The sequence below is a fragment of the Lontra canadensis genome, unplaced genomic scaffold (assembly GCF_010015895.1).
Source record: "Lontra canadensis isolate GAN:19392208 unplaced genomic scaffold, GSC_riverotter_1.0 scaffold3, whole genome shotgun sequence".
Taxonomy (NCBI): domain Eukaryota; kingdom Metazoa; phylum Chordata; class Mammalia; order Carnivora; family Mustelidae; genus Lontra; species Lontra canadensis.
In genome coordinates, this window is record NW_022630997.1 from 29,121,387 (window position 1) to 29,148,840 (window position 27,454).

The following is a 27,454-nucleotide window of genomic DNA, read 5'->3' on the forward strand; positions in this document are numbered from 1 at the left end:
TTTTTTTTTTTTTTTTGCCCTCCGCCCCCCCACCCCCAATACCACTTAGAACTTTATTAATAAAGATGGCAGGTAAAAACTTAAGGAGCCTTTTCCATTATCTTAGGTTGCGGGAAACTTCGTAGTTTTTTGAGGTTTAAGGATGTATTTCTAATTTTACATTCATCACCATGCTAATGAATATGTAAAACATTCTTTTGCATTGATGCATTTTGTACCCACTCCATTAAAAGCATTAACAGCCATAGTTGTTGTGTGTATTTCTAAGACTACCTTGTCACAAAATGTTCTACCACGTTAATCATTGGGTAGGAGTACAGCTTAGAAACTTGAACATAAATTGTTTTTATATTCACTTAAATATCAATATATTGTATGAATCTTAAATTAGTAAAAGGTATATTACTAACTTCATTTTGAGTCTTTTCCTGCAGACTTCAGACCTGCTCTTTTAATTTTTAACCTGCTTTTTATGAAATATATTAAACTCATTTTTAAGAACTAGAGGCCTTTAGCCTCAGAGCTTTCCTATCAAGACTCCTTACTCGGTGCATGCCAAAGGCCCTACTTTTCCTCTTTCCCTTCATAATAATCACCAGTTGTTTAGTATTTATTACATATAACCTGCAGTGCAGTTTTATTTAACTTTATTTCATAGGTGAGAAAACAAACTCAGAAATTAAGTAACTTGCCCTTACCTCCCTTAGCTTTCCCAAGACCTTCTTAAACCCTTGTAGCTTGTCCCTTTCCTCTGATTATGTTTTTAATTACCCTCCATGAGATGACGACTCAGTGAGTAGAGTTAAGCATGATGGTTGGACAGACTAACATACTACTCTAAGGGCATAATGGTTAATCTCAAGTATCTTGAGGGGGTTTTGTGTCAACTCCGTTAAAGAAAAATTATAACCTAGCTGTTAATGGTGCCAAGAAGCCCTTCATTTCAGCACAACCAAGAAAACATGTATTGGCCTAGTCAGGGCAGACAAAAATGCTAAGAGTAACTTTTCACCAGAAAAATGCTTTTAAATGGAGACTCACGCTATGTTTACACTTTGGTTCTATTTTCACCTTTTATTGGGAATACAAGGCAACATTACAGTTTCAGATCATTAAATAAACAAATGTGGTGATACTGTATTAACAATCATGACCTGAATTCTGTGAGTAAGCAGTTTTCCAGTTCGGGGAGTAGGGGAGAACCACATTACTCAGCCTCCAGAGGGTTCTGGCTTCAACTCTGGGTAGAAGGAATGCCAGTCCTGGTCAACCATCCATGATCTTCACCACAGCAAACTGGAATCTCCAATTTTTCAAACTAATTGTAGGAAGAAAGAGTAACTCCAGACTGACATATAAATTGATCGGGATGACTACTAAAGTGTCCTCCACTCCTAAGGTGGCAAAATCTTCAGAGTGACTGTTGGAGTAAGGAGCCTTTCATGTGCTCCCAATTGTTATACAGTGCATAGAGGCTGGTAAGCGTTAGTCCTGCTAGACCACCTCGTGCTACCCCTCGAAGACCACCTGGAAAACAGAACGGGGGGAATAGCCTTGTATTATACAGTGTCCTGGCATCAAAGGATTGAGTAACATTATCATGAAATTGAAACACACAATTCATGTTTATAAATATTCCACCTCAAACAATAAAAGTCCTAAAGTAATATAAGAAACCAAGACCTTTCAAGTGAGAAATTCCCTTAAATCACTTGTTTACTACATATACTGTATTCTCATTCACAACCTTTCCCCTTTACTTTCAACTCATAATTACAGATAAGATAATAAGCATTAGTAATTTGATCTTTCTCAATTTTACTTGTTCCTATAACACTTCAGACAAGATTTTACGCCTATTATTGAAGTCCCAAACAGATCAATAATTTCCTCCTAGTCCTACTGTTATAGAACCTCATAGGCATTGCCAGTTGATTTAAGGCTTTAATATAAACAAGGTGACACCCTCTTTGGGAAGAATATTAACAAACTTTGGACTCTGGACAGGTTCTCTGTTAACTCTGAAAACTCAAGAAGTAGTGGTGATAAGATGGCTATATCCTGCTTTGAGTTAAGTGATGAGAAAGCACCACCCGCCGCCGCCACCCCCACTCCTACACTGACGCATCACAATCTTCGACAGCTCATGAGCAATGAGGCACTTAGCATCATCAAACTCACTGAAAAACACTGAAGGATTAGACTTAGAACTATTTTTGCATAACAATAGTTTTTCATGTGAAAAAAGATTAGCAATATATATTTCACTTGAAATGAAATATAAAAACAATGCTTTAATCATTGCCTGAAAACCAACCCGAGTCTAACATGAGGGCTAGGGGGTACACAAATAAGTTTTTAAGAAATAACCTGATGCTCTCTTACAGTTTTACAAACAAGTGGATAACATAAACTTAAGGTAGCCTATGCTATACCTATGGATTATTCATTCCAAGTCTTGTGTTAGGAAGGCAAAGGTTGAATGGAGCTGTGGTTCAGTGATTACCTTACCAGAGGTCCTTTGGCTATGAGCCAGTAAATTCTGTGAAATTCAGTGACACTGCCAAGTTAGAACACTTCAGACTAGCCGTTGCAATGAATGTTCTGCCAGATGCCTTCAACTGATAGATTAAAAGGCCAAACCCTCCAGGAGCCTCTCCAGTCTGAAGATGTCTGATAGCTGACCTATGTAGGTTTCCACCATGAAGTGCCCTAATTATCTCTCAAACACACTGAAACAAACTGCAGGCATCATCTATAAACAGCTATCAAATACACGGGAGGGAATCAGAAACAAAAAATTCAATGGAAGATCTCTCCTTGAAGCTCACACCATCTCTTTTTATATCATCTTGCTATATTTAGAGTGGGTATGGCAGTTGAATTTGCGGCTGAAGAATGTACACTCAACCGGCTAACTTAAAACAATCTGCCCAATTTAGTAATGATCTACCTCATGTCTTTGACTAGTAAGTCAATAAAAAGTTCTAGGGACTGAAGGTGAACTATAATTAGACCAATTACTAAAATGGAAAAAACAAAACTCTGAAGCACAGGAGAATAAATGCTGCAACACTCTGTGATGAGGGTTCTTTGAACAAGCAGGTTACAAGCATACAGTCCCCCATTCTGAGTCAACATAAAACAAAGGAAAGGTGGCCTCACTGCTGTTTATCAGCAGAAAAATGATGGAGGGCGAGTAAATGAAAGCACACTAGGTTTGCAGATGTTTTCCTGGGACCAAACACTCAACTTCAGACTAACTCCCCCAGGTCGATTACAGATCCACAAGGCTCTGACCACTGCCCACTGGTTTGAAAATAGCTGTAAACTGTTCCAATTGGTCCTTTGCTTTGAGTGTCCCAAGCATGTAGTTCCTACTCAGCCTTTTTTGAAAGATTTTCACATTAGTTTTAGGCTATCAAATAAGCCTCCCTGGGCAGAGGCAATAAGGGGTAACCTAATGAAACTGGGAACTCCAAGACTAAGATCTTTGGGACACCACTGGCATATTAACTGTCCCTGGAGAACAATTTATCCCCTAGAAAGCTTTCTATTTTGACCAAAATGAACAAACTCTTCTATGAAGGTTAGAAAACACTTATTTCCAGCAAGCAGACACATGGGGGAGCATCTGATTTACTTTGATCAGCACAGCTGATCCTGACTCAAGGGCAGCCTCTTATCACATACCAACCCATGTTTTAGTTTTAACTTTCCACTAATTCCAGCATTTCCCAACTGGTTGTGTTAAATGTTTGAAGGCCTTGGCTTAAGGCTTTCTGTAACCAATTTATGCCCAACTAAGCACAGGAAGTTGATTAGCAAACATTCCTGCTTTGTACCCAGTAACCAAGTAAGGCCAACGGTCAATCTGTATAAAGGAAAACAAACACAAGACGTGTGTTTCAGTTTCACCTTCTATCTTTTGGTCCTTACACAACTCTTCCAGAAAGGGCAAGTATTATCTCTTCTCAACATAGGAAAACGAGGCCCAGATTATTAAAGGACCTTGTTGGTGGGGTATAGAGTTGGTTAGTGGCAGAGCTAACATACTGAACTGACAATTACATTACAGCTGGGACCAGCAAATTTTTCTTAAAGTGGCCAGAAAGTAGACATTTTAGGCTTTCAGGGCCCAAAGGCCATTATGTAGATAGTTACATAACCACTTAAAATGTAACTACAATTGACCCTTGAACAGTGTGGGGTTAGGAGTGCCAACCCCCCACATCCATGCACATCTTCTGATACTCCAAAAACTAATAGCCTACTGGTGACTGGAAGCCTTCCTGAAAACATACACAGTTGATGAACACGTATTTTGTGTGTTCACAAATTATTTATTCTTTATTTATTGCATTCTTACTTATTGCATTCTTAAAGCAAGCTAGAGAGAAGATTAATACAAAAATCATAAAAAAATTAACAGTACTATACTGAACGAAAAAAAATCACGTATAAGTTGACTCCTGCAGTTCAACCTCACGTTGTTCAAGGGTCAACTGTATTTAAAAATATAAAACACATTCTCAGCCTCCAGGCAGTGAGCAGACAGGCGTCTGTCTGGCCAGCAGAAGTTGCTGGCCTCCGCAGCCTTAACCTACACACTCACATGGTTACTACAGAATACTATCCACATTTTTTTTGCACTATTTAAATTTTGTTAAATTTATTTTTAAAATTGAGGTAAAAGACACATAAAATTGACCATTTTTAACTGTACAGCTCAATAGCATTAAGTATATTGGCATCGTGCTACCATCCCCCCCAATCCATCTCCAGAGAATTTCAAGTTGCAAAACTGAAACTATGTACCCATTAAACAGTAACTCCCCAATCAATGCCTAATTTTTATTATGTTGATAAATAGATATTTGATCACTTAATTATTAATATTTTTAAAAGATTATTTACTTAGTTATTTGAGAGAGAGAATGAGAGAGAGCATGAAAGGAGGAAGGTCAGAGGGAGAAGCAGACTCCCTGCTGAGCAAGAAGCCCAATATGGGACTCGATCCCAAGACCCTGGGATCACGACCTGAGCTGAAGGTAGTCCCTTAACCAACTGAGCCACCCAGGCGCCCTCACTTTTTTATTTTAGTAAAGTAGTCCACAGGCATAATTTTAAGTCAAAATAGTACTAAAAGATTTTAGTGATGCACAATGTGGCACACAAACCATCCTGTTAATTCCTAGTACCCAAAGGCAACTACTTTCATTCTTTGCTCTTTACTTCCATGGTTTTAAATAGCACAACTACCTTGCTATTTCTTGATTTTTCAATCTGACATTTTATCTGACTTCCTACCAGGAAAACTGTGTTAAGCCTTGTAAGAACCATATAAAATGTGCTTATGGTGGGATTTAAGTCACTTACTTTCTATAGGTTATCCCATTTACAAGTCAGTGAAGGGAAAATATAGGTTGCCTTCATATAACAAAGTGAAATTCAGACAAGTTCCTCTCTGTATGTAGTGGTTCAGGGATCTAGTGGTAGTCAAGTCAAACCCAGTCTGATTCCAAAGCCCTTTGTCGTTTCACCACACTGAACTGCTTCCAGGATAGATTAAAAAAAAAAAAAAAAAAAAAAAAAAGATCTATCTATTGAAAGGGATAATAACAGTTGAGTTGGGCCTTATGGATGGACTGGATTTCAAATTTATGTGTTTGGTCATATGATATATTAAACAGATTTTCATATGCCATAGAAAAGCAAATAATTTTTCATACCCTTTGAAAATATTTACATAGATCCATTAAACATGTATTAGGTATGAACTAAAATCACCCCCTCAGAATTATTCCTTTTTTGGTCTGACAACTATCCATTTTCTCATGTATTTTTCCTCATGACTTTCTTTCCACTAAAGTAGCTCCATACCTACGTTGAGTCAGACTACTTTAATTTTAAACCTTTTTAAAATTTTAATTTCTATTGTTAAAAAATACATTGGGGATTGGAAATGTTTTAGGTTGGCAGTAATCAGCCATTCCCTAAATGTAAACTTCTGTCCTTAGGAGTTTATGCCGGCTCTAGTCCAAGAGTGCTTGAACTCTACTCCAAATCCCTGAATGTACAAGTTGGAAGTTGTATTTGTATTTCTGCCATACAAAATTCATAATCCTGTGCTGTCTTATTAAGTTCATTCTAAACCAGAAATCAGTAAAATACACTGATCTGCCTTTGTAGACTGATTTTGATGTGTTGAGCTAAATTTAAATTGTTCGGCCAGGAAAGATGAGTCAACATTGGAATTCTAGGTCAGCAGTTATTAACTTCCTCTCTGCTTCATAATTGCAATGGAAGATGAAATCTACTGTCACCTGACACAGAATTAAGGGATAGTCTTTTTTGCTTTTTCTTTACTGAACCAAAACCTTTCTCTTTTATAATGTATGTGGCAGGTGTGTCAGACTGTGTTACAAATACCATTACTGCAGGGAAGTTTTTGACACAGAAAGCTAGTCTCCCATTTCCTTCAAAATCAATCATTCAGCCTTTTCCTTACTATCTTTTAAATATGCATAGTATGTCCCAAGATGATAATCCGGTACATTCTTATATGCCGGGCTGCCCTCAGCACAGGAAATGCTACAGTGGTTTGCCCTGAAGAAGACAGGGACTAGCGGGATGAGCTAAAACTTCAGGGCCCATCCAACCAGTAGAGAAACAGCTGCCACTCAGCCCCAGGCATTTTCCAGTGTGAATAATGTAAGCTTGGTGTTTTCCATTTATTCAAAAGAAACTGGAATTCCACATTTTTATGTGGAATCTTGTCTTTAAATATTAATTTGATCTTTTGTAAACCCAGTTCGGGCCAGGTAAACTCTTGCTGAGTGCGCCCCTGTGCCAATTAAAGTTTTAAATTCTTCTGTCTGACCCCAAAGATTTTTCAAAAATTATATCTAGATTTTTAACGAGGTTTCTCTATGCCAAGGTAACATCTATGTGGACATAAAAGGTAGTTGCTGTCTCACTCTACCTGGGAGGTCCATTTATGCAAGTACATACGTGTGATTGTGTTACAAGTACTGTGAGCTCTTAGGGATAAAATTCCAAATGTGGTCCATTTTCTTTTCTCTTTTTTCCTTCTTTTTAAAGATTTATTTATTTATTTTAAAGAGAGAGAGAGAGGGAGAGAGAAAAAAAGAGGGAGAGAACGTGCACACACGTGCACATGGGGGAAAGGTAGATTATCCCAAGCGGACTCTACCCTGAGCAAGGAGTGATAGTGGGGCTCAGTCCCATGACCCTGGGATAATGACCTGGGCCAAAACCAAGAGCTGGATGTTCAACCTACTGAACCACTCAGGTGCCCCTGGTCCATTTTCAATATAGGAAAAAACTCTTACTCTCAGATATATCAGGAAATCTTGATTTCATGATCCTGTTGAGTCTTGTCTTTTCTTCTAGTAAAAGTGAAGTAAAAATGCTACCTGATATTTGTGATGGAGGAATTACTAAAAAACAGATTTACTCAGTTAATCGTGTCTAATGCATAATAAAACAGAAGTTAATTCTCAAAAGCATGAGTACAGAACATATGTACTTTAAGCTTTTTTTTTTTTTTTTTAAGATTTTAAAGATTTTTACAAGATTTTTTAAAAAGATTTATTTGACAGACAGAGATCACAAGTAGGCAGAGAAACAGGCAGAGAGAGAGGAAGGGAAGCAGGCGCCCTGCTGAGCAGAGAGCCCGATTCGGGGCTCGATCTCAGGACCCTGGGATCATGACCTGAGCCGAAGGCAGAGGCTTTAATCCACTGAGCCACCCAGGCGCCTAGTTTAAGCTATTTAACGCAGAAATGTGATGAAAAATTTGGGCCTGTCCCTAATACTGTGCTCATCTATTAAACTGGGGTGTGATGATTATCATTTCACAGTTTTAAATAAGTTATAGTAAGTGCTTATAGCTGAAAGTATAACCACAAGTCAGTGAATGTCAGTTTGTTTTCGATCCCAGAGGAGAATGTGATATTTGATCTCCACGCAGGTCATTTTGGTTCAACTCTTAGGGTTCTGATTATTTTTTCAAAGTTGAGCTATATTTAGTTCACCCATCATTGAGGCATTATTCACAGCGGTCAAAAGTGGAAGCAATCCAACTATCCATTGACAGATGAATGGATAAACAAAATGGGGTAGATACATACAATGGAGTTTTATTCAGCCTTGAAAAGGAAATACTGAAGATGCTACAACATGGATGAACTTGAGGATATAATGCTACATGTGAAAAGACAGTTATAAGAAGACAAATACTATATGATTTTGCTTACAAAGCTAAAGTACCTCAGAGTTCAGATTTATAGTTAGAAAGTAGAACGGTGGTTACCAAGGGCTAAAGGAAGGGGAAAATGAGGAGTTTCTGTTTAATGGTTATAGAGTTTCAGTTTCGTAAGATGAAGAGAATTTCTGGAGTTAGATGGTGGTGATATTTCACAATGTATATATTAACAATGTATATATTAACTTAACATTTCTGAGCTTACACTTAAAAAATAGTTCAGATGGTCAACTTTATGTTTTGTATATTTTATCAAAATAAAAAACCAAAATAAAACCCCAAACCCAAAACAACTATTAGGTTTTAGACAACACTCCATTAAACTGCAAAAAACGTGTCAAGTATCCTTTAAAAACTGTGGATACCTAGTTTTTAAAGCATACTTCAAAGTATATTGAGAGAGCTCTTTCATTCAGTAGCACCTACCTGTACATTTATACAACATGCCTGTCATGGTTCCAGCTGCTATGGTGTTAAGGTCATCTTCTGCACCTCGTGTTTTCTCAATGATGACACCAAATGCACTATAGAGCAAAGCTACAGGGAAAATGGAACTGATCAGTAATAAGAGATTAAATGTCAGTACAGCAATTTTATTTAGAGAAATATATCTTATAGACATTATATAAACATAAAGAATATATATATTCTTTATGTATATATATACTATTTGTAACAGGAAAAGCCTGGCACCGAATAAAATGCCCTTTGACTTTCCATATAATGAAATACTGCATACTCCAAAAAAAAAAAAAAAAAAAAAAAAAAAAGGCAAGAAAAACTACATTCACTAGTATGTAAAGCAGGGACATGTGTATACAACTTGGGAAACGCAAAGAAAATCTTTGGAAGGCTTCCGAAGAAACACGAATAGTAGCTAATTATAAAAAGTACCACTGGGGAGTCCCAGGAGAAATATTTTTAATCTTCACTTATATTTTATTCATAATAGCTATACTTTGGATTTAGAAACAAAAATACATACATTTCTACTGTAAGAAAAACGTTCACTTAAAAAATTGAGGTATGGTTCCAGCCCATGTAAAAAACTGTAACACTAGCACTATTTAGTTTTAACAAAATGTTCCCCCAAAATACCTTTCTCCCACACCTGTAAAGATTCCTAGTAATCCTTTTCCTTATATTTTCTCAAAATTATACCATGTTTGACCCATCAATATTATACCAAGCTCTGCCTTACAAATCCTGCTGTGATGTTCTTATACTTCTATAAAGGCTCTTACCATTTCAACTTCTTTAACTGAAACTGAAGTTGAGCAGCACATTGTGATTGATCATATTACAATGGGAAAACACAAGGCAACTGGCCATCCCAGTTCACCCACGACTGAGAGTTTCCTGGACCATGAGATCTGCAGTGCTAAACGAAGACAGTCCCTGGACAGACCAGGATGGCTGACTAGGTATATAAGCATCCAAACAGAATCGAAGAAGGGTGACTCTGTATGGGGTGGGAGCAAAGGTGACATGAACAGGATATGGAAGCAGTCATTTCCTAGGAAAAATGTACTGCTTCTAAATCCCATGGCAAAGCTGGGATATTATTCTCTCACAACAGATGCCTCTTCTATTTTGTCAAGAAGATGCTTGCATTTTCTTTTACTTAATCTGCCACCATTAAAAGATTTTCAGACTTTCAACTAATTTACAAAAACACTCTCAGCTGTTAAGAGTGTAGGTACCACAGGTAGTATAATTTTTAAAAGCCATGAGTCATCAAGAGTCAATCATTCATAAACAATATAATATGAAATACTTTGGTCCTAAGTCCTACTAAATGACCCTTTGCTTAGAACTACAAACGTCTTTATTATCTACAAAGGCCCTATTGCAACTCTGGAAATTAGGTCTGAGAAATCTCCAAGGTAAAGAGAATGCTGAATGGGCTATTAGGAAAACATACGAAGAGGGATGAATTAATCATATCTCACTACAGAACCGCTGAACCTTTCCTAACATACAAAGGCATTTGACTTGGACCTAAATTATCTGGATTTTCTATCTACTTAAAACATGATTTGGTAACTTGCTTGGACAGGAGAGTATGTAATATTGAAAAAGACTTTTAAAACACTGAGAAATTGTATTAGTATTACTTTGTTAGATTGTTCATAGTCTTTTCCTAAGTATTATCTACACTATTCATTACAATAGATTTAACTATAATTTTTAATATCCTGAGGCCAGAATTTTGATTAAATTGTTCGTGATAAATATACATTCCTTCTTTGCATTAATGATTTATTATTAAGTGAGATCTCTACTTACCCAGAGAACCTAGAGTATTAGCCCAAAGTGCCCCTTGCCTAGTCACCATGTTCAAAATCCTACCGGGACAGAAAGAGAAAGAATTTGTGCTTAGAATCACCATTTCTCTAATGTGAAAAATCATAACTATAGCTATTTACAATGTATAAATCCAACAGCCAAAGTTTTCTTAATTTTATTTATTTTTTATTTTTAAAAGATTTTATTTATTGGGGCGCTTGGGTAACTCAGTCACTAAGTGTCTGCCTTTGGCTCGGGTCATGATCCTGGGGTCCTGGGATTGAGCTTCTCCCTCTCCTACTCCCCCTGCTTGTGTTCCCTCTCTCAGTGTCTGTCAAAAAAAGGATAAAATCTTAAAAAGAATTTATTTATTTGAGAGACACAGAGAGAGAGGGAGAGAGCGCGCAAGCAACAGAAAGGGGAGAGGCAGCCCGATGGGGGCTTGATTCCGGGACCCTGGGATCATGACCTGAGCCGAAGGCAGATGCTTAACTGGCCGAGCTACTCAGGTGCCCATAGTTATTTTTATAAAGATTTATTGACTTATTTTAGAGAGAGAGCAGGAGCAGGGGGTAGGGGCAGAGGGAGATGGGAGAAGCAGACACCCCACTGAGGCAGAGCTTGATCCCAAGACACCTTGATCATGACCTGAGCTGAAATCAAGAATCAGATGCCCAACCAACAGGTGCCCTCCAAAGTTCTATTAACTTAATTTTATTTTTTAAGATTTGTATTTATTTGACAGAGACAGTGAGCGAGGGAACACAAGTAGGGGGATTGGGAAAGGGAGAAACAGACTCCCCGTCGGGCAGGGAGCCCAATGTGGGGCTTGATCCCAGGACCCCGGGATTATGACCTGAGCTGAAGGCAGACATTTAACGACTGAGCCACCCAGGCGCCCCCAGTTTTCTTTTTCTTTCTTTCTTTTTTAAGATTATTTATTTATTTGACAGAGAGAGATCATAAGCAGGCAGAGAGGCAGGCAGACAGAGACAGGGAGGCAGGTTCCCCGCCGAGCAGAGAGCCTGACCCCGGGGCCCGATCCCAGGACCCTGAGACCATGACCCAAACCGAAGGCAGAGGCCCAACCCACTGAGCCACCGAGGCGCCCCCAATTTTCTTAAATTTAAAACTTACCTCAGTATCTCCTCAGAATTTATTAAGGATGATTATATAAATATAAATAAAGGTTAAACCTCCAACATTTTCAGGCAGTGAGTAAAGAAATTTATTATTTTTAAATATAAGTCAAATACAGAAAGGCTCGAAGGACAACCTAGAATGTATTTTATAAAAAAGTTTATAGTAACTGATTTACATTAAAAATACCATTATAATGCACAAATTAGCTTAGAATTAATTTTTTTAGGGAAGAATATACTTTGGATGTTAAATAGGATCAAAGCGTGGGATACTGTAGAATATAAAGCAGAATTAAAGGGAAATACTCAAAGAGAAGGGAAAAGCTGTCCAACTAGAATGCATGGAGAAAGCATCCTGTGTATGCTCCCAGGCTAGAGCGAAGCGGCCAGAGTGAACGCTCAGCACACTCTCAAGGAAGCACAGTTCTGCCTTGCACCAGTGCCAGCTGTCACCAGAACAGTGACAGAGGCAACTGGAGGAAGAAGACAGGACATTCCTCTCCCAGCAGTGTAACACCATCACAGGAATGGGTCTATCCGGACAGCTGACTACTGCTGGAAATTATGGAATTACAGTAAGAGTAAAAAAACTTATTTAATGCAATTAAAAATTCATTTAAATTAATGCCCAAATAACAAAAATTTGTATTATTTCTAAAAGGTTTTTAAAAAATATTAGTAATGAAGTATATTGCTTCTAATTAATTCTGTTACATATTTCCTAACATTTTAAGTTCAGCATATTGTTGTCATATGTAACACTTTTTTAAAACTAGTAATTTTCATTACTGCACTGCTGGAAGCACTGCAAACTGGTGAAATTGTTTGGCATATGACTGGACAATGTATCTCCACATACTGGGCCCTTACCTACTTTAATCAACTCTCAATAACCCTTCAAAGCCGAAAGCAGAAAAAACTTACCTAAGATCACAAAACAGTAAGTAATGAAACTAGGCTTTGAAGCTACATAGATCTGTCTGGCCCCAAACCTTATCTTCTTTCCATTTTTAGAGGCTGTCTACTATTTTATTAATTTTATTTTTCAAAGATTTTATTTACTTATTTGAAGGAGAGTACAAGAGAGCACAAGAGGGGATGAGAAGTAAAGGTGGGGAGGGAGAAGCAGACTCCTCATTGTACAGGGAGCCCAAAGCAGGGGTCAATCCCAGGATCCTGAGATCATAAACTGAGCCAAAGGCAGCCACCTAACTGAGCCACCCAGGTGCTCCAGCTGTCTCCTATTTTAAACACTTCTTATTTAGTAAGATCAGAATTGTTATATAAAAATGATATATCTTATAAATCTTATCTAAAAAATACAAACCGATTTGACTCTCTCCAAAAATTAATAACTATCACTGTTTTAAGAAACAAAAGTTACCTTTTCCAGGAGACCTTCCACTTTCTTTCCTTTTTTTTTTTTCCCTTAAGATTTTATTTATTTGACCAAGACAGCGAGAGAGGTTAACACAACCAGGGGGAATGGAAGAGGGAGAAGCAGGCTTCCTACTGAGCAGGGAACCCAACAGGGGGCTCGATCTCAGGACCCTGGGACCATGACCTGAGGTGAAGGCAAATGCTTAAGGTCTGAGCCACCCAGGCGCCCTGACCATCCACTTTCATATTTAATATGATGTTAGGGACTTGCTTCAAAGTAATATGGGAGAGAAGAATGAGATGGAGCATAATTGGTCCCAATCCTGGTTGACTGTTGAGGATGGATTATGGTTCATGGGTCTTTACTGTACTATTCTGTCTACTATGGTATATTTCCAAAATTTTCTATAACACAAAAAAGTCAAAAATAAAAATTATTAGAATAAGGGACAAATATATTTTTAAAAGATTTTATTTACTTATTTGACAGTGAGAGGGAGAACAAGAGTGAAAGCACCTGAGAGCACAGGCAGGGGAGTAGCAGGCAGAGGAAAAGGAGAAGCAGGCTCCCCCATGAGCAGGGAACCTATTATGGGGCTCAATTCTAGGGTCCTGAGATCATGACCTTAGCCGAAGGCAGATACTTAATTGACTGTGCCACCCAGGTGCCCCGGAGTAAGGGACAAATATTAACATACATGTAAAAATATTCAAGGATGTAGCTTAGTAAAGCCAAGATCCACATCCTAACAGGAATGTGAGAAACTTGACAAGTGTTCAGGATTCCCAATATCTAATTTAGCAAACCTGCTGCCACCTGCTGGCTAAATAACATGCAAAGAAAATGGAGCTTAATGTGTCCTAAAGCAAAACCAGGAGCCATAAAGTTATGTAAAACTAAACATCGAATTATTTAGAGAGTATCTACATGGACTGGTCATGTTTATTTCTTAGGCAGGGTGAAGACATCTGTACTTTCCTTTCTCCACAAACTTGAATTTCCTGAGAGAAGACTCAGGAACTACTGCTGATTTCTAGGAATTTTGTGATAGATTTTCTTTAGCCTTCTTTCAGAAACGGAGTGTGAACTCAGTAAGTAGTTCAATTCAAATGACAGCATATCCAGCAATCACTCTTACATGCTTATTTCTTTACTACCAAGTCCTGTGGTTTCTGCATGCCCTCGAACAATCCAAATAATGCAGCAACTCAACAACTTGAAAAGCACGCCCTACAGGCCCACAGAATGAAAAGGTAGGTAAGTTAGGTTGGGGTAGCACCAGCTAACTGAGGGACACTGACCAAAAATCACTCCTTTTAGAATGTTAGCCTCATGCTGGCTCAATGGTTTAAGCATCTGCCTTCGGCTCAGGTCACGATCCTGGGGTCCTGCATCAGGTTCCCTCTACCCTTTCTCTCTGCTCGTGGTATCTTTCACTCTCACTGAAATAAATAAATAAAATCTTTTAAAAAACAAACAAAACAAACCTTAGCCTCAGTAACCCGATTCCTTAGTTTCTTTTATTTTGATTAAGAAAATTAAAAAAAATCGATCAAAACGGATGTCAATCCTCTAAACATGTGTAATCTCAAGATTGTGTTCATCAGGTCAAAAAAGTAGAGGTTAATATTCAAACAGCACTACATGAGATGATTACATAAGACTTACTGTACGTTTCTTGGTTTGGACCAGGACATGCTCTGGGTTTCCTTCAATCCTAGCCGTAGACCATTCATTGCTCCAAATGCAGCCCCTAGTGAATCGCAGTAAAAAACAACTGCACTTCAGATTCTTTTTTACTTTTATTTAATAGGAAAAAATAAAAAATGTAAATAATGATCATTTACTTATTTACTATTATTAAAAATTCTATTTTTAAGTAATCTACATACCTAACATGAAACATGAACTTAAAACCCCAAGATCAAGAGTCACATGGTCCACTGAGTCAGCCAGGTGACTCTCAATAATGATTTTTTAAAACCCTGAAACCAGTACTTGAATTGCTTTTGATTTTAAGAACTTTTGCCTACTTGGATTGAGGACAGTGAAAAAAATTATCATACCCACCTGTCATACAACATCCTCCAATGGTAAAGAAGGCCAGCTCAAATCTGCCCCGGGTTTTATTAGCTCCAGTCGGTAAAATAAACTCATCTGTATCCTAAAGGGGCAATAACAAAAAACAAGCTGAGCTCCCCTCAAAACCCAGTATTAAAAAGTGTTTTTTAATTTGTCAAATTCACAAAAGTAAAACCTGAGATTAACTAAAACTCAACTATACTTAGTCAAGCATAAAGTAAAACTTTCTGCAACAGCAACACCTAAATCAAAGTGAAGTGAAATGAACTACACATACAGTTACATTCATTAGTTTTCAGGGGGCATTCTCATCAGAACTTTGCTTTTCAATTAAGTTTGACCAATTGTATGTAATTTGCCTTCCTTAATAATAAATATGATGCAACATGCAAGAGAGTTTAGGAAGACCAGCTCTAGAGAAAGGTAAACGGAAAGGTAAGAGAAGTAACAGTTTATTTGATTGAGATACCACTGTGGAAAAAGAACTCTCATTCTATAGCTACTATTTATCAAGCATAATTTTACTATTATCATAAAAAATGGGCAGAAACTATAAAAGCGTAACAGTTTGGATCAATTATGCAAGGACAAAATTACCTTCTTAATTCTTAACAGTTTGGGGAAGTATCTATTTTATTAATCTTAGACAGCTATAATCTCTTTCTAGTAAATGCATATACAAATTTGATATGAAACCCATGAAAGCTATCTAAGAATTTTAAGTTGAAAATGCTACTGTAAGAGCACAATATGATTGATTCTATAATTATAATACACTCATACAGAACACATTCAATACAGGTTTGCCTAGCTTTCTATACAAAGATGGTTAAAATAAGCCATAAGCACACACCGCTGGCAATTTGCTAACAAGCAAACATCACTTTACCAAATATGGAACTTCAGTAAATGCATTCCTGATTAGGAAAACTGCAGCTATGCACTGGTTTTTGATTTCTAGCTTATGCATACATTCTCACCAAAAAGTGCACAAATAAGCAAGCACATCTACTTTCATCACACAGAAACAGTCTGTTGGGCAATAATAAGCCAACTCTGAAGAGATCCCATATCATGATACACACGGTTTCTCAAAGTTTTGGACCTTTAAATTAATCACTTAGTTTTAAACTGTACTTCTGGCTTGGAATTTTTAGAAATACTATATTTAATGAGGTATATAATTCTTCAACCTAGAAATGGATCGCTAATTACGAACAGGGAATTTTTTTTTAAAGGTCATGATGAACATTAATAAGCAAAGTGCATGTTATCACCAACTCAACTCTTTGCTAGGGTCAACCATAATAAAAGTACTAAGAGGACTGAAGGCAAATGTATATCAGTTCACACACAGAGCCTCTTGAAAACAAATTCATGGTTAGCGGTCATTGGGGCTTAATCTTTTAAATGCAATTAGAATGTACTGTTTCACTTAATTTTTTAAAAAGATTTTATTTGTTTACTTGACAGAGACAGAGACAGTGAAAGAACATGAGTGGTGGTGGGGGATGGGGGTTGGGGAGAGGGAGAAGTAGGCTCCCTTCCGAGCAGGGAGCTGGATGCACAGCAGGAATTGATCCCAGGACCCTGGGATCACGACCTGAGCTGAAGGCAGATGCTTAACTGAATGAGCCACCCAAGAGCTCCTTAAATGTACTGCTTCACGTAACAAAAATTTGCAAAGACTTTTTTGAGGGAGGGGACACTGGCCAAATTACATTAATCCTGGGAGAAAATGAAAAGGCTTTTGATTTCTATAAAAATATGATTAATAGCTTATTATGTTATGAAAAAAACTTCTGCAAGCCAAATTTGAACTGCAAGAAATAAGCACTTAACAGGTTGCTCTTGAAGTAAAGATAACACATGCATGTAGGGAAGATACACTGAAAAGTTCTTGTGCTGAGGACACTGTGTAACAATCACCAGTATCACTGTTTGCCACACAGAAGAGAAATGCATCCAAGGATGGGCACCACTGTACCTGATAAAATAGTCAGAAGGCCAAGATTATGTGAAATATTTATATTTCAACTGGAGATACTGGATGTTAGAAATATTCAAATTCATCTTGTTTTTATACTGGATGTTCATCTGGCCTAAAAAGCAGAAGATTATCTACCAAATGTAATTTTTAATTTATCAGTGATGATGCAAAGGTGGTGACAACACAAAGCAATAGTAAGAGAAACCACAAATAGTGCCTCAGATAAGAAGTTGTTGACAAAAACCAGTATACGGTGAGTTCACATGTAGTATTTAAGATGTCTCTGTACTTCAGAAGTATGGAAAACTGTTCCATAAAATTCAGTTTTAACTAAGGTAACCTTTAAATTTAGGCTTTCCATGGTTTTTATAACGGACGAGAAAAACTTTTCAATTCTGAAACCCCTTTTGCATTTGAATGGAAAAGGTCACTACAAACGTTTGTGATTAAGCAAGAATCCCAATTTTTTAAAATTGATGTCTAACCTTACCAAGCCCCACCTAGCACTGTAGGGTCACAATGTTATGTATTTATGTATTTATTTTTTACTAACATATAATGTATTATTAGCCCCAGGGGTACAGGTCTGTGAATTGCCAGGTTTATACACTTCACAGCATTCACCGTATTTTTAAATGGAGCTACAGTACAACCTTTAAAAGGTTGTATATTCAACCTACATTCAACATTTAAGCAAAACACATGTGACTAGTTTTGAAATTTTGAGTAAAATACTGGGAGAGGTACTCTTGAAATAAAATAAATAAACATACACTGCAGATATTTGACAAACATTTCCTGCAAAAACAAACAAGTTTTAAACAAGTCCCAAATCAACTTGCTTCTATTGAAACACACTGAACAAGAAATGCAGGCAATTACTATCAGTGATTCAACTTGAAACAAAAAGTCCCAACCACTTCTCTTAAAAAACCACCCCAAAACCCATCCTATTTACTGATATGTAATTCAAATACCATATAATTCACCTATTTAAAGTGTATAATTCAATGGTTTTTAGCATATTCAGTATTATACGACAAAGACTGTTATCTTTAGAGCATTTTCACTATCCCAAAAAGAACCCCATACCTGTTAGCAGTTATTCTTCATTTCTCCCCTACCCTGGGTAGCTACTAATCGGTCTGCTTTCTGTCTCTTTGTATTTGCCAATTCTGGACATTTCATGTACATAGAATCATACAATATATGGTCTTTTATGACTGGCTTCTTTCATGCAATAATAAGTTTACAAGGCTCGACCATGTTCCAGCATGTATCATCACTTCTTCCTTTTTTTCCTGCTAAATATCTCATTGCATGGAGATGCCACATTTTGTTTATTTTTAAGTTGACAGACATTTGGGTTGTGTCTACCCCCTGGCTATTTAGAATAAACCTGATAAGAGCATTCGTGCACAACCTCTTGTGTGGACCTATGTTTTCAATTCTCTTAGATATATATCTGAGTAGATTTACTGGGTCATATGGTAACTCTATTTTTCATATTTTGAGAAACTGTCCAATTCTCTTGGGTATAAATCTATTGAGCAGAATTAGTGGGTCAAATGGTAACTCTATTTTTAATATTTTGAGAAATTATCAGACTGTTTCCAAAGCAGCTGTTTCAATTTACATTTCGACCAGCAGTGCATGAAGGTCCAATTTCTCCATATCCTCACCAACATCAGTTATTGCATGTTTCTGATAATACCTATAGCAGTGGTGAAGGAGTATCTCACGTCGGTTTTGTGATTTGCATTTCCCTAGTAAGTGACATTAAATATCTTTTATGATTATTGAACATTTCTATATCTTTTTAGGGAAACATCTACTCAAATCCTTTACTCTTTTATTTTTAATTTTTAAAGATTTTATTTATTTGTCAGAGAGAGAGAGAGAACACAAGCAGGGGGAGTGGAAGACAGAGGGAGAGGCAGGGTCCTTGCTGAGCAAGGAGCCTGATGCAGTACTTGATCCCAAGACCCTGGGATCATGACCTGAGCTGAAGGAAGATGCTTAAGCTTAACTGACTGAGCCACCCAGGCGTCCCTAAAGCTATAAATTATTAACATTAACAACTGAGAGGAGGAGTACACACCTGTTAAAGAAGAAGTGTTTTTGCATGTTATGGAAGTTAAACTGGTAAAAATTCTAACTAGATTTATAATTTTAGGAGTTAAATTTTAGGATGTTAAATCCCTCAGGAACTAAAAGGAATATAACTACAGAACATACACAAAAGAAAATGAAAAAGAGATTTAAACATTTCACTGAAAAAAATAAATCAACTAAAAACAAAAGACAGTAATTCAAGAAACGAAGGACAAAAAAGCTAGAGGACGTATAAAAAACAAACAGCAAAATGACAGAAATCCCTCCTTATCAGTAATCATTTTAAATATAAGTGGATCAAACTCTCTAACCAAAAGACATAAGACTGGCACAATAGATAAAATACCAGGATCCAACAATACTGGGGGTTACTTTCATTCCAAAGACACAAAAAGATTCAAACTGAAGTGATAGAGAAAGATATTCTATGCAAATAAAATCCAGGACAGCAGGGTGGCCATACTAATATCAGAAAATATAGACTTTAAATAAATGAAAGATTACAAAGAAAGAGAATATTAATAAAAGGTCCAATACAACAAAAAGATTCAATTATAAACATTTATACACCTAGTAACAGGCCATTAAAATATATTAAATATAAAACAGTGGAAAGAAAGGGAGAAATAGAAATTTCTACAGTAATTGGAGACTTCAATACTCTATTCTCAATAATGATAATAATCATAACCGGACAGAAAATAAGGAAATATGAGCACTTAACACCATAAATCAAAGAACAAACAGATCTAACAAACATCTACAAAACACTCTACCCATCAGTAATATAATAGCATAGACATTTTTCTCAAGTGCATGTGGGACATTTTCCAGGACAAATATATCAGGACACAAATTAAGTCTCAATGGATTTTAAAAATATACATTCAGACTATCTTCTCCAACCACAAGAATATGCATTAGAAATCAGTAACAGAAATAAAATAAAAAATTCACAAATTCATGGAAATTAAACAATACACTCATAAACCACCAACAGATCAAAGAAGAAATCATAAGGGAAATTAGAAAATACTTAAGAGATCAATAAAAAAGAAAACACAACATATCAAAACTTATGAGATCCAGTGAAAGTAGTGCTAAGGGGAAAATTCAGAGCTATAAATGCTTATTAAAAATATCAGAAAGATCTCAAATATACAACCTAACTTTGCAACTTAAGGAAACTTGAGGAACTAGAAAAAGAAATAAGAGTACTATAAAAAACTGCATGCCAACAAATTGGATAACCTTGATGAAATATACAAATTCCTAGAGACATAAAACTCACCAAGAAACAGGAAATCTGAACAGGCCTATAATTGGTGAGAAGTGTGAAATCAGGAATAAAAAATGTCACACCAGGGACACCAGTGTGGCTCAGTTGGTTAAGGGTCCAACTTTTGATTTCAGCTCAGGTCATGATCTCAGGGTTGTGAGATAGAGCCCAACATTGGGCTCTGTGCTAGGCATGGAGCCTGCTAAAATTTCTCTTACTCCTTCTCCCTCTGCCCCTGCCCCCCTTTAACTCCATGTTCTCTCTCTCTCTAACACAATACATAAGTCACAACCAAGAAAAACCCTGGACCTAATGACTTCACTCGTGAAATCTATCCAACATTTAAAGAAGAACTGATGCCAATTCTTTTCAAACATTTCCAAAAAAATTGAAGTGGAGGTAATATTTGGTATAAGGCCAGGATTACCCTCATACCAAAGCCAGACAAAGACACTACAAGAAAACTACAGACCAATATCCCCTATGAATACTGATGCAAAATCCTCAACAAAATACTAGGAAAACAAACTCAGCAGCATATTAAAAAGATTACACACCATGACCAAGTGGGATTTATTTATGTAATGCAAGATGGCCCAATATATTTAAACTGATCAACATAATACACCACATTAAAAGAAAGAAGAGTGAAAAAAAAAACCACAATCACCTCAACTACTGCAAAAAAAGTATTTTACAAAATCCAACATACTTTTAAGATAAGAAGAATTCAACAAACTAGGAATAGAAGGAAACTACCTCAACATAATAAAAGCCATATATGAAAATTACACACTGAACATTATATTAAAACATAAAAGATAAGTTTTCCATCCAAAATCAGAAAAAGGAAAGGATACCCATTTCTGCCACTCTTCTTTCGACACAGCACAAGTCCCCTGATATCTGTAAGTAGAATATTCCTATAAAACCTCCTGTAAGTCAAAATGTCATAAAGCAAAGAAGCAATTATCATCAACTTACATGGAAAAATGTTTTGAGTACTCCTAGACCCAAAATAAAACCTCTCTGTGTTTTCTGATACCTTAAGACACAGCTTGCTATCAAACACGCAAAATAAATGAAGATAAAGCACAGATGCTCACAGATAAGCTGCGATGGCTTGATGCTGAGATGCTGAGTGCAGATCCCCAGGAAGGAGCTCGATGGTGCCATTATAACAGCTCACTGCAAAACAAATGCTGAATGCTATTTTTGCTTTTTTGGTAAAAGCAAAAATTCTCTTCTGATTTCTTCTGTTCAGTATAAACAGGTACTACATACAGACCTACATAATATAGACCTCTCATGAAGGTGAAATGGAATAATGTGAACTTTCAAAAAGCAGGGGATATTTGTACTAGATGTCCTAGCTACAGCAATTAGGCAAGAAAAAAATAAAAGGTATCCAAATTGGAAAGGAAGAAGCTAAATTTTCTTTCTTTGCAGATAAAATAATCTTATATGTAGAAAATCCTACATATTGCACAAGGAAACCTATTAGATCTAATAAACAAATGCAGCAAAGTAGCAGGATACAAAGTCAACACAAAAAATTAAAAGGATTTCCATATGCTAGTAATGGAAAATTTGAAAAGAAATTTAAAAAAGCAATTCCACTTATAATAGCATCAAAAAGAATAGGGGTGCCTGGGTCACTCAGTTGGTTAAGTGTCTGCCTTCAGCTCAGTTCATGATCCCAGGATCCTGGGATCAAGCCCCAAAACGGGCTCCTTGCTCCACAGGGAGCCTGCTTCTCCCTCTTCCTACTGCTCCCCCTAGTTGTGCTCTCCCTCTCATCCCCTCCCCCTCTGTTAAATAAAGAAATAAAAAACCGTATCTTTAAATAAAAAAAGAATACTTAGGAATGAACTTAACCGATGAGGTAAAAGTCTTACAAAATGAAAACCATAAAACCTCTTAAAGGCAAACAAAGAAGAAAGGGAAACATAACCCATGTGTGCGGGTTGGAAGACTTAATACTGTTAAGATATCAATACCATCCAAGAGAATCTACAGATTCAATGTAATCCCTATCAAAATACCATGTTTTTGCAAATGGAAAAACCTATCCTCTAATTAATATGGAATCTCAATGAGCCCCAAACAGCCAAAACAATCTTGAACAAGAACAATAATCAGGATGCTTAGGTGGCTCAGTTGGTTAAGTGTCTGCTTTTGGCTCAGGTCATGATCCCAGGGTCCTGGGATTGAGTCCTGCATCAGGCTCCTCACTCAGCGGGGAGCTTGCTTCTCCCTCTACCTGCTGCTCCTCCTGCTTGTGCTCTCTGACAAATAAATTTAAAAAAAAAAAAGAAAAAGAAAGAAAGAAAGAGAACAATAATCACATTTCCTGATTTCAAAACTTACTACAAGGCTACTGTAATCAAAAGAGTGTGATACTGACAAAGACAGACAAATAGACCAATGAAACAGAACAGTGAACCTGGAAATAAACCCTCACATATAGTCAAATGATTCTGAACAAGATTGCCAAGACCACTCCATGAGGAAAAAACACTCTTAACAAATGAGGCTCTAAAAACCAGATATCCACATGAACAAGTAAAGTTGGATCCTTACCTAATAAAAAAATTAAACACCTAATATAAAAATTGAATGGATCTAAATATAAGACCTAAAATCAAAAAAACTCTTAGAAGAAAACATGGGAGAAAAGCATGACACTGGATTTGGCAATGAATTCTTGGATTTGACACCAAAGCACAGGCAACAACAACAAAAAAAAGAAAAATAAGGGGCGCCTAGGTGGCTCAGTGGGTTAAAGCCTCTGCCTTTGGCTCAGGTCACAATCTCAGGGTCCTGGGATCGGGCCCCACATTGGGCTCTCTGCTCGGTGGGAAGCCTGCTTCCCCTCCTCTCTCTGCCTACTTGTGATCTCTCCTCCCTCTGTCAAATGAACAAAGAAAATCTTAAAAAACAAAAAAAAAGAAAAATAAGAACTGGCCTTTGTGAAAATTTAAAAATACTGTGCCTCAAAAGATAGTAATCAGCATAATAAAAAGGCAACCCACCGGATGTGAGAAAATATTTGCAAGTCATGTTACCCGATCAGGGATTAATATTCAGAATATATAGAGAACTTAAATTCAACATCAATAAAGACTCAATTCAAAAATGGACGAAGAACTTAAAAATAAGCATTTCTCCAAAGGTATGGCAATGGGCATAAAATGGGCAAAAATCATATGAAAAGGTGTTCAACATTACTAATCATTAGGGTCATGCAACTCAAAACTACAAGGACCACCACCTCATACCCATTAGAATAGCTATGATCAAAAAAACGCAGAAAATAACAAGTGTTGGTGAGGATGTGGAGAAATCGCAAACTTTGTGCAGTTCTTGGGAATGTAAAAGGGTATAGTGCTATGGAACACAGTATGGCAGTTCCTCAGATAAATAATAATAAAATTTCCACAAGATCCAGTAATTTCACTTCTGAATATATAACTGAAATTAAAGGGTTCAGGAAGAGACATTTGTACACTAATGTCCAGAGCAACACTACCCCCAATAGCTAAAATATGAAAGCAATCCAAGCGTCCAGGGACCGATGGATAAGCAGAATGGAATATTATTCAGTTACGATTAGTCGGCCTAAAAGGAAGGAAATTCTGACACATGCTATAGCATAAGTGAAACTTGAGAATATTACGTTAAATGAAATAAGCCAATCACAAAAAGACAGATACTATAATTCTACTTATTTGAGGTACTTAAGAGTATCAAAACCAGAAACAGAAAGCAGAACGGTGGTTGCCATGGGATGGGTGGGTGGAATGAAGTTACTTTTCAACGGGTATAGTTTGTTTTACACGATGAAATGAGTTACAGATATGGTAGGTGGTAATTGTTGCACAATATTATAAACGTAGTTAATACTACTGGACAGTACACTTAAATATGGGTAAGATAGTAAATTTAATGTTAGTACATTTCACAATTTAAATGGGAAAGGGGAAAAAAACCCAAAACACCTCAAACCCCCAAAACCCTTTAAAGGGAATTAGTTAATTAGTACCAGAGAGATAAAAGTCAAACCCTGGAGTTTCTGAGAAAGGAAAAAGAAAAAGAAAAAGAAAAAGAAAAAGAAAAAGAAAAAGAAAAAAAAGAAAAAGAAAAAGGAGTTGGTGCCTTCAGAAATATGTATCACAGATCTAGTTAGCATAAGAACCTGGATTTTTTTTTTAAAGCAGTAAGATAAATCACCAAACTAATAAATTCATAAAAGGACTAGTCTTAATTTTACCTGAACGAGATATCGTGGATCCACATTTAAATACGGAGACAGAGGATTCATACCAGTCACTAGAGAGAAAACATCACATTGCAATGAAATTTTAAAAAGTTATTTCATTCAGTGTTAATTATGCTGTTTCAGGTGTTCTTCAATTTTGATTTACAGGCTCACTGAATATGAAATTTTCTCCTTTTCTACTTTTCTCCTTATCCTGTCTGGCAGTTTTGTGGCTGTCTCCTCCTGAGGTCCTGAATTTCAAACTAAGTCCTGCACTAGTGGCTCAGGCTCTCATACCAAGAAGATATTGGCAATAATGTGGATCAAATAATCAAAGGAGCAGGAAGCGTAGCCGAAGTCAATTATAAAGCTAATTTCCTCTACTTTGCTACAAGGATGCTTGACATCTACACAAATTGCAAAATAAGACTGAAAATAGACAAGTGAATTTCATGGGAAAACCAGTGCTTGGGTTGAGTTATATATAAATATTTTAAGGCCGTTCCTTCAAATCTTAGTATTGACAGTTGCTGACAAAGGTGATTTGCTGTGGCAGTGTAGAACATTCTTGGGTCATCACCACAGGAATGGGAGTCAGGACAAAAGAAAATGGAAACTCTCAGAGAGCCAGACTTGAATCCCACTAACTTTGACAATGGGAAAAAAATCTATCAAGGAATATCAACTTTCTCATATTCTGAATTTAATCCTTGAATCCTTTGAATGTTCACAAATCTAAGAAATACCCATGACTCTAGTCCTTTCGTCAACTGAAAGTCCTATTAATTCTATATTCAATATTCATCTCGAACTTTTACTTACCACCATCTTTACTGCTACCATCTTAGTCCAACCATTAAATCTCACCTAGACTACAGTAACAATCTCCTACCTAAATGAACTCCTTAATCTGCTCTAGTCCCTTCAGTTCACTTCCTATATAGTAACTAAAGTGACTTTTTTTTAATAAAAGGAAATCAGCCTTAATGGCTTCCATTCACAATTTTAATCAAATCCAAACTCCTTACTATGGCTTATAAAACAATGCATTAGTGGCCATTACTTGCTCTCCTGATCTCATTATCTCCTACTGCTCCAACTCCCTCTCAACTTTGTAGAAACACTGGCCCGTCAGATGTTCTTTAAACATGGCAGGTCTGTCCCCCCTCACCCCAGGGCACTTGGACTAACCATTTTCCCTTGTGTACCTCCATGTGCCTATGCGGCCCCACATTTGTATTGTATCCAAGTCACAGCTCAAATGTAAACACCCTCTGGTTGCTTTCCCTGACCTATTTATTCTAAAACAGTGACCTGCTCCCATCCCCTGATCCTGTTTTGATGCCTTTACATGCACTTATTAACTGAAATGTGTTTGTGTTACTTGGCACACTAGGATGTAAACTCCATGAAAGCAGCAATCATCTCTTTTGACCACGGTAGTCCTGCACCCAGAAAAGCCGTTGGCTCATTCCAGGTGTTCAGTGAATGGTGGTCACCCTCGACCTCTCAATTTACCTTCAAACCTTAATCAAATTAATATAACAATGCTTTGTCATATTAAGGCAGTGCCCTTTGTGCTCCAAAACTCAGACCTCGGAAGGCTTATTATATGTAAAATGTGTTCCAGACTCAGTTTTGACATAAGTGACACTAGGACTCTTTTGCTCTTGACCAAAGAAGACCTGGAGAAGTAGAACAAGTTATATTCATCCAGCTGAATACCCACAAAGTCCCAAACGTCTGGACGACATTCACACGACTGAGAGGGCACAGACAGGTGGTATTCATATTTCTGCACTTTTGACCCTGCATATTTCGTTTCCTAAAATTCTTACCTGGCTTCTTTTTTCAAGTCCATAAATGGCCTATAAAGTGCAGTTCTCTTCTTGGCTCCTCCGCTGGCCCGACTCAGATTTCTTTCTTGCCTACATTCAATATTAAATGTTCTGCCCTGAAGGCTATATCGCAGTTTCGAAACACCGACTTAGAGCTTAAAAGTTATTTATAGCCTATTTGGAATGTATTTACTTGCAGAGGTAGGCTCTCCTCTTAATCTAGAGTCAAACACACAGCTCAACGCACAAGAAATGTGTGGTAGGAAAGATAAGGCACCACACTCGTCTATAAAGGGAAGAAAACATGCAGCATCCCGCGTCCACGTCACCCGGACAGAACTTCTCGGGGATCCATAGCTCCAAAAACTCGAGCGGCAGCGCAAACACCCTAACCCCATCACTCGTACTGAAGATTGTAAAAGCCAGCCGAAAAAAAACCACAGTAAACACACTATACGTCTGGCGGAGTCGCCAAGAACCACTGAGAAATGTTCACAAGGTAGGCCTGATACTTACGCGGGACGCCGGCCAAATCCGCGTGCGAGTAACCTGCCCCGCCGGCTCCAAAGAAGCCGGCCAACCCCCCTGTGGTTTTGTTCCCGCTTCCCCCGCCGCTCTCCATGGTGTCGCAGCAAACTGCTCGTCTCCTTCTCACCGCCGCCTCAGGCCAGGTTCGTCTGTTCTGCGGTTGCTCCCCAGAAACAGCGGGGAGACCCGCGTTCCCACCGCCTCCTTCACGCGGTGACCTTCCGGGAGCCGGTACCCGCTAATCCTTGCACTTCCGTTT

At 37.3% G+C, this 27,454-nt stretch overlaps 1 protein-coding gene and 1 non-coding gene across 2 annotated transcripts; both read right to left on the bottom strand.

Moving 5' to 3' along the window:
* Nucleotides 1-1,046: 1,046 nt before the first annotated feature.
* LOC116855202 (mitochondrial import inner membrane translocase subunit Tim23) lies at nucleotides 1,047-27,440 on the bottom strand. Its single transcript, XM_032837710.1, has 7 exons — nucleotides 27,184-27,440; nucleotides 24,842-24,900; nucleotides 15,173-15,266; nucleotides 14,771-14,855; nucleotides 10,580-10,638; nucleotides 8,717-8,827; nucleotides 1,047-1,527 (listed from the first exon to the last, which is right to left on the bottom strand). Exons 1-7 carry the CDS (start codon nucleotides 27,287-27,289, stop codon nucleotides 1,412-1,414), a joined length of 630 nt encoding a protein of 209 aa, XP_032693601.1. The 5' UTR covers nucleotides 27,290-27,440; the 3' UTR covers nucleotides 1,047-1,411.
* Nucleotides 12,078-12,281, bottom strand: LOC116858460. Its single transcript, XR_004380919.1, has one exon. It is a non-coding gene; the product is annotated as a small nucleolar RNA SNORA74 (small nucleolar RNA).
* Nucleotides 27,441-27,454: the final 14 nt, after the last annotated feature.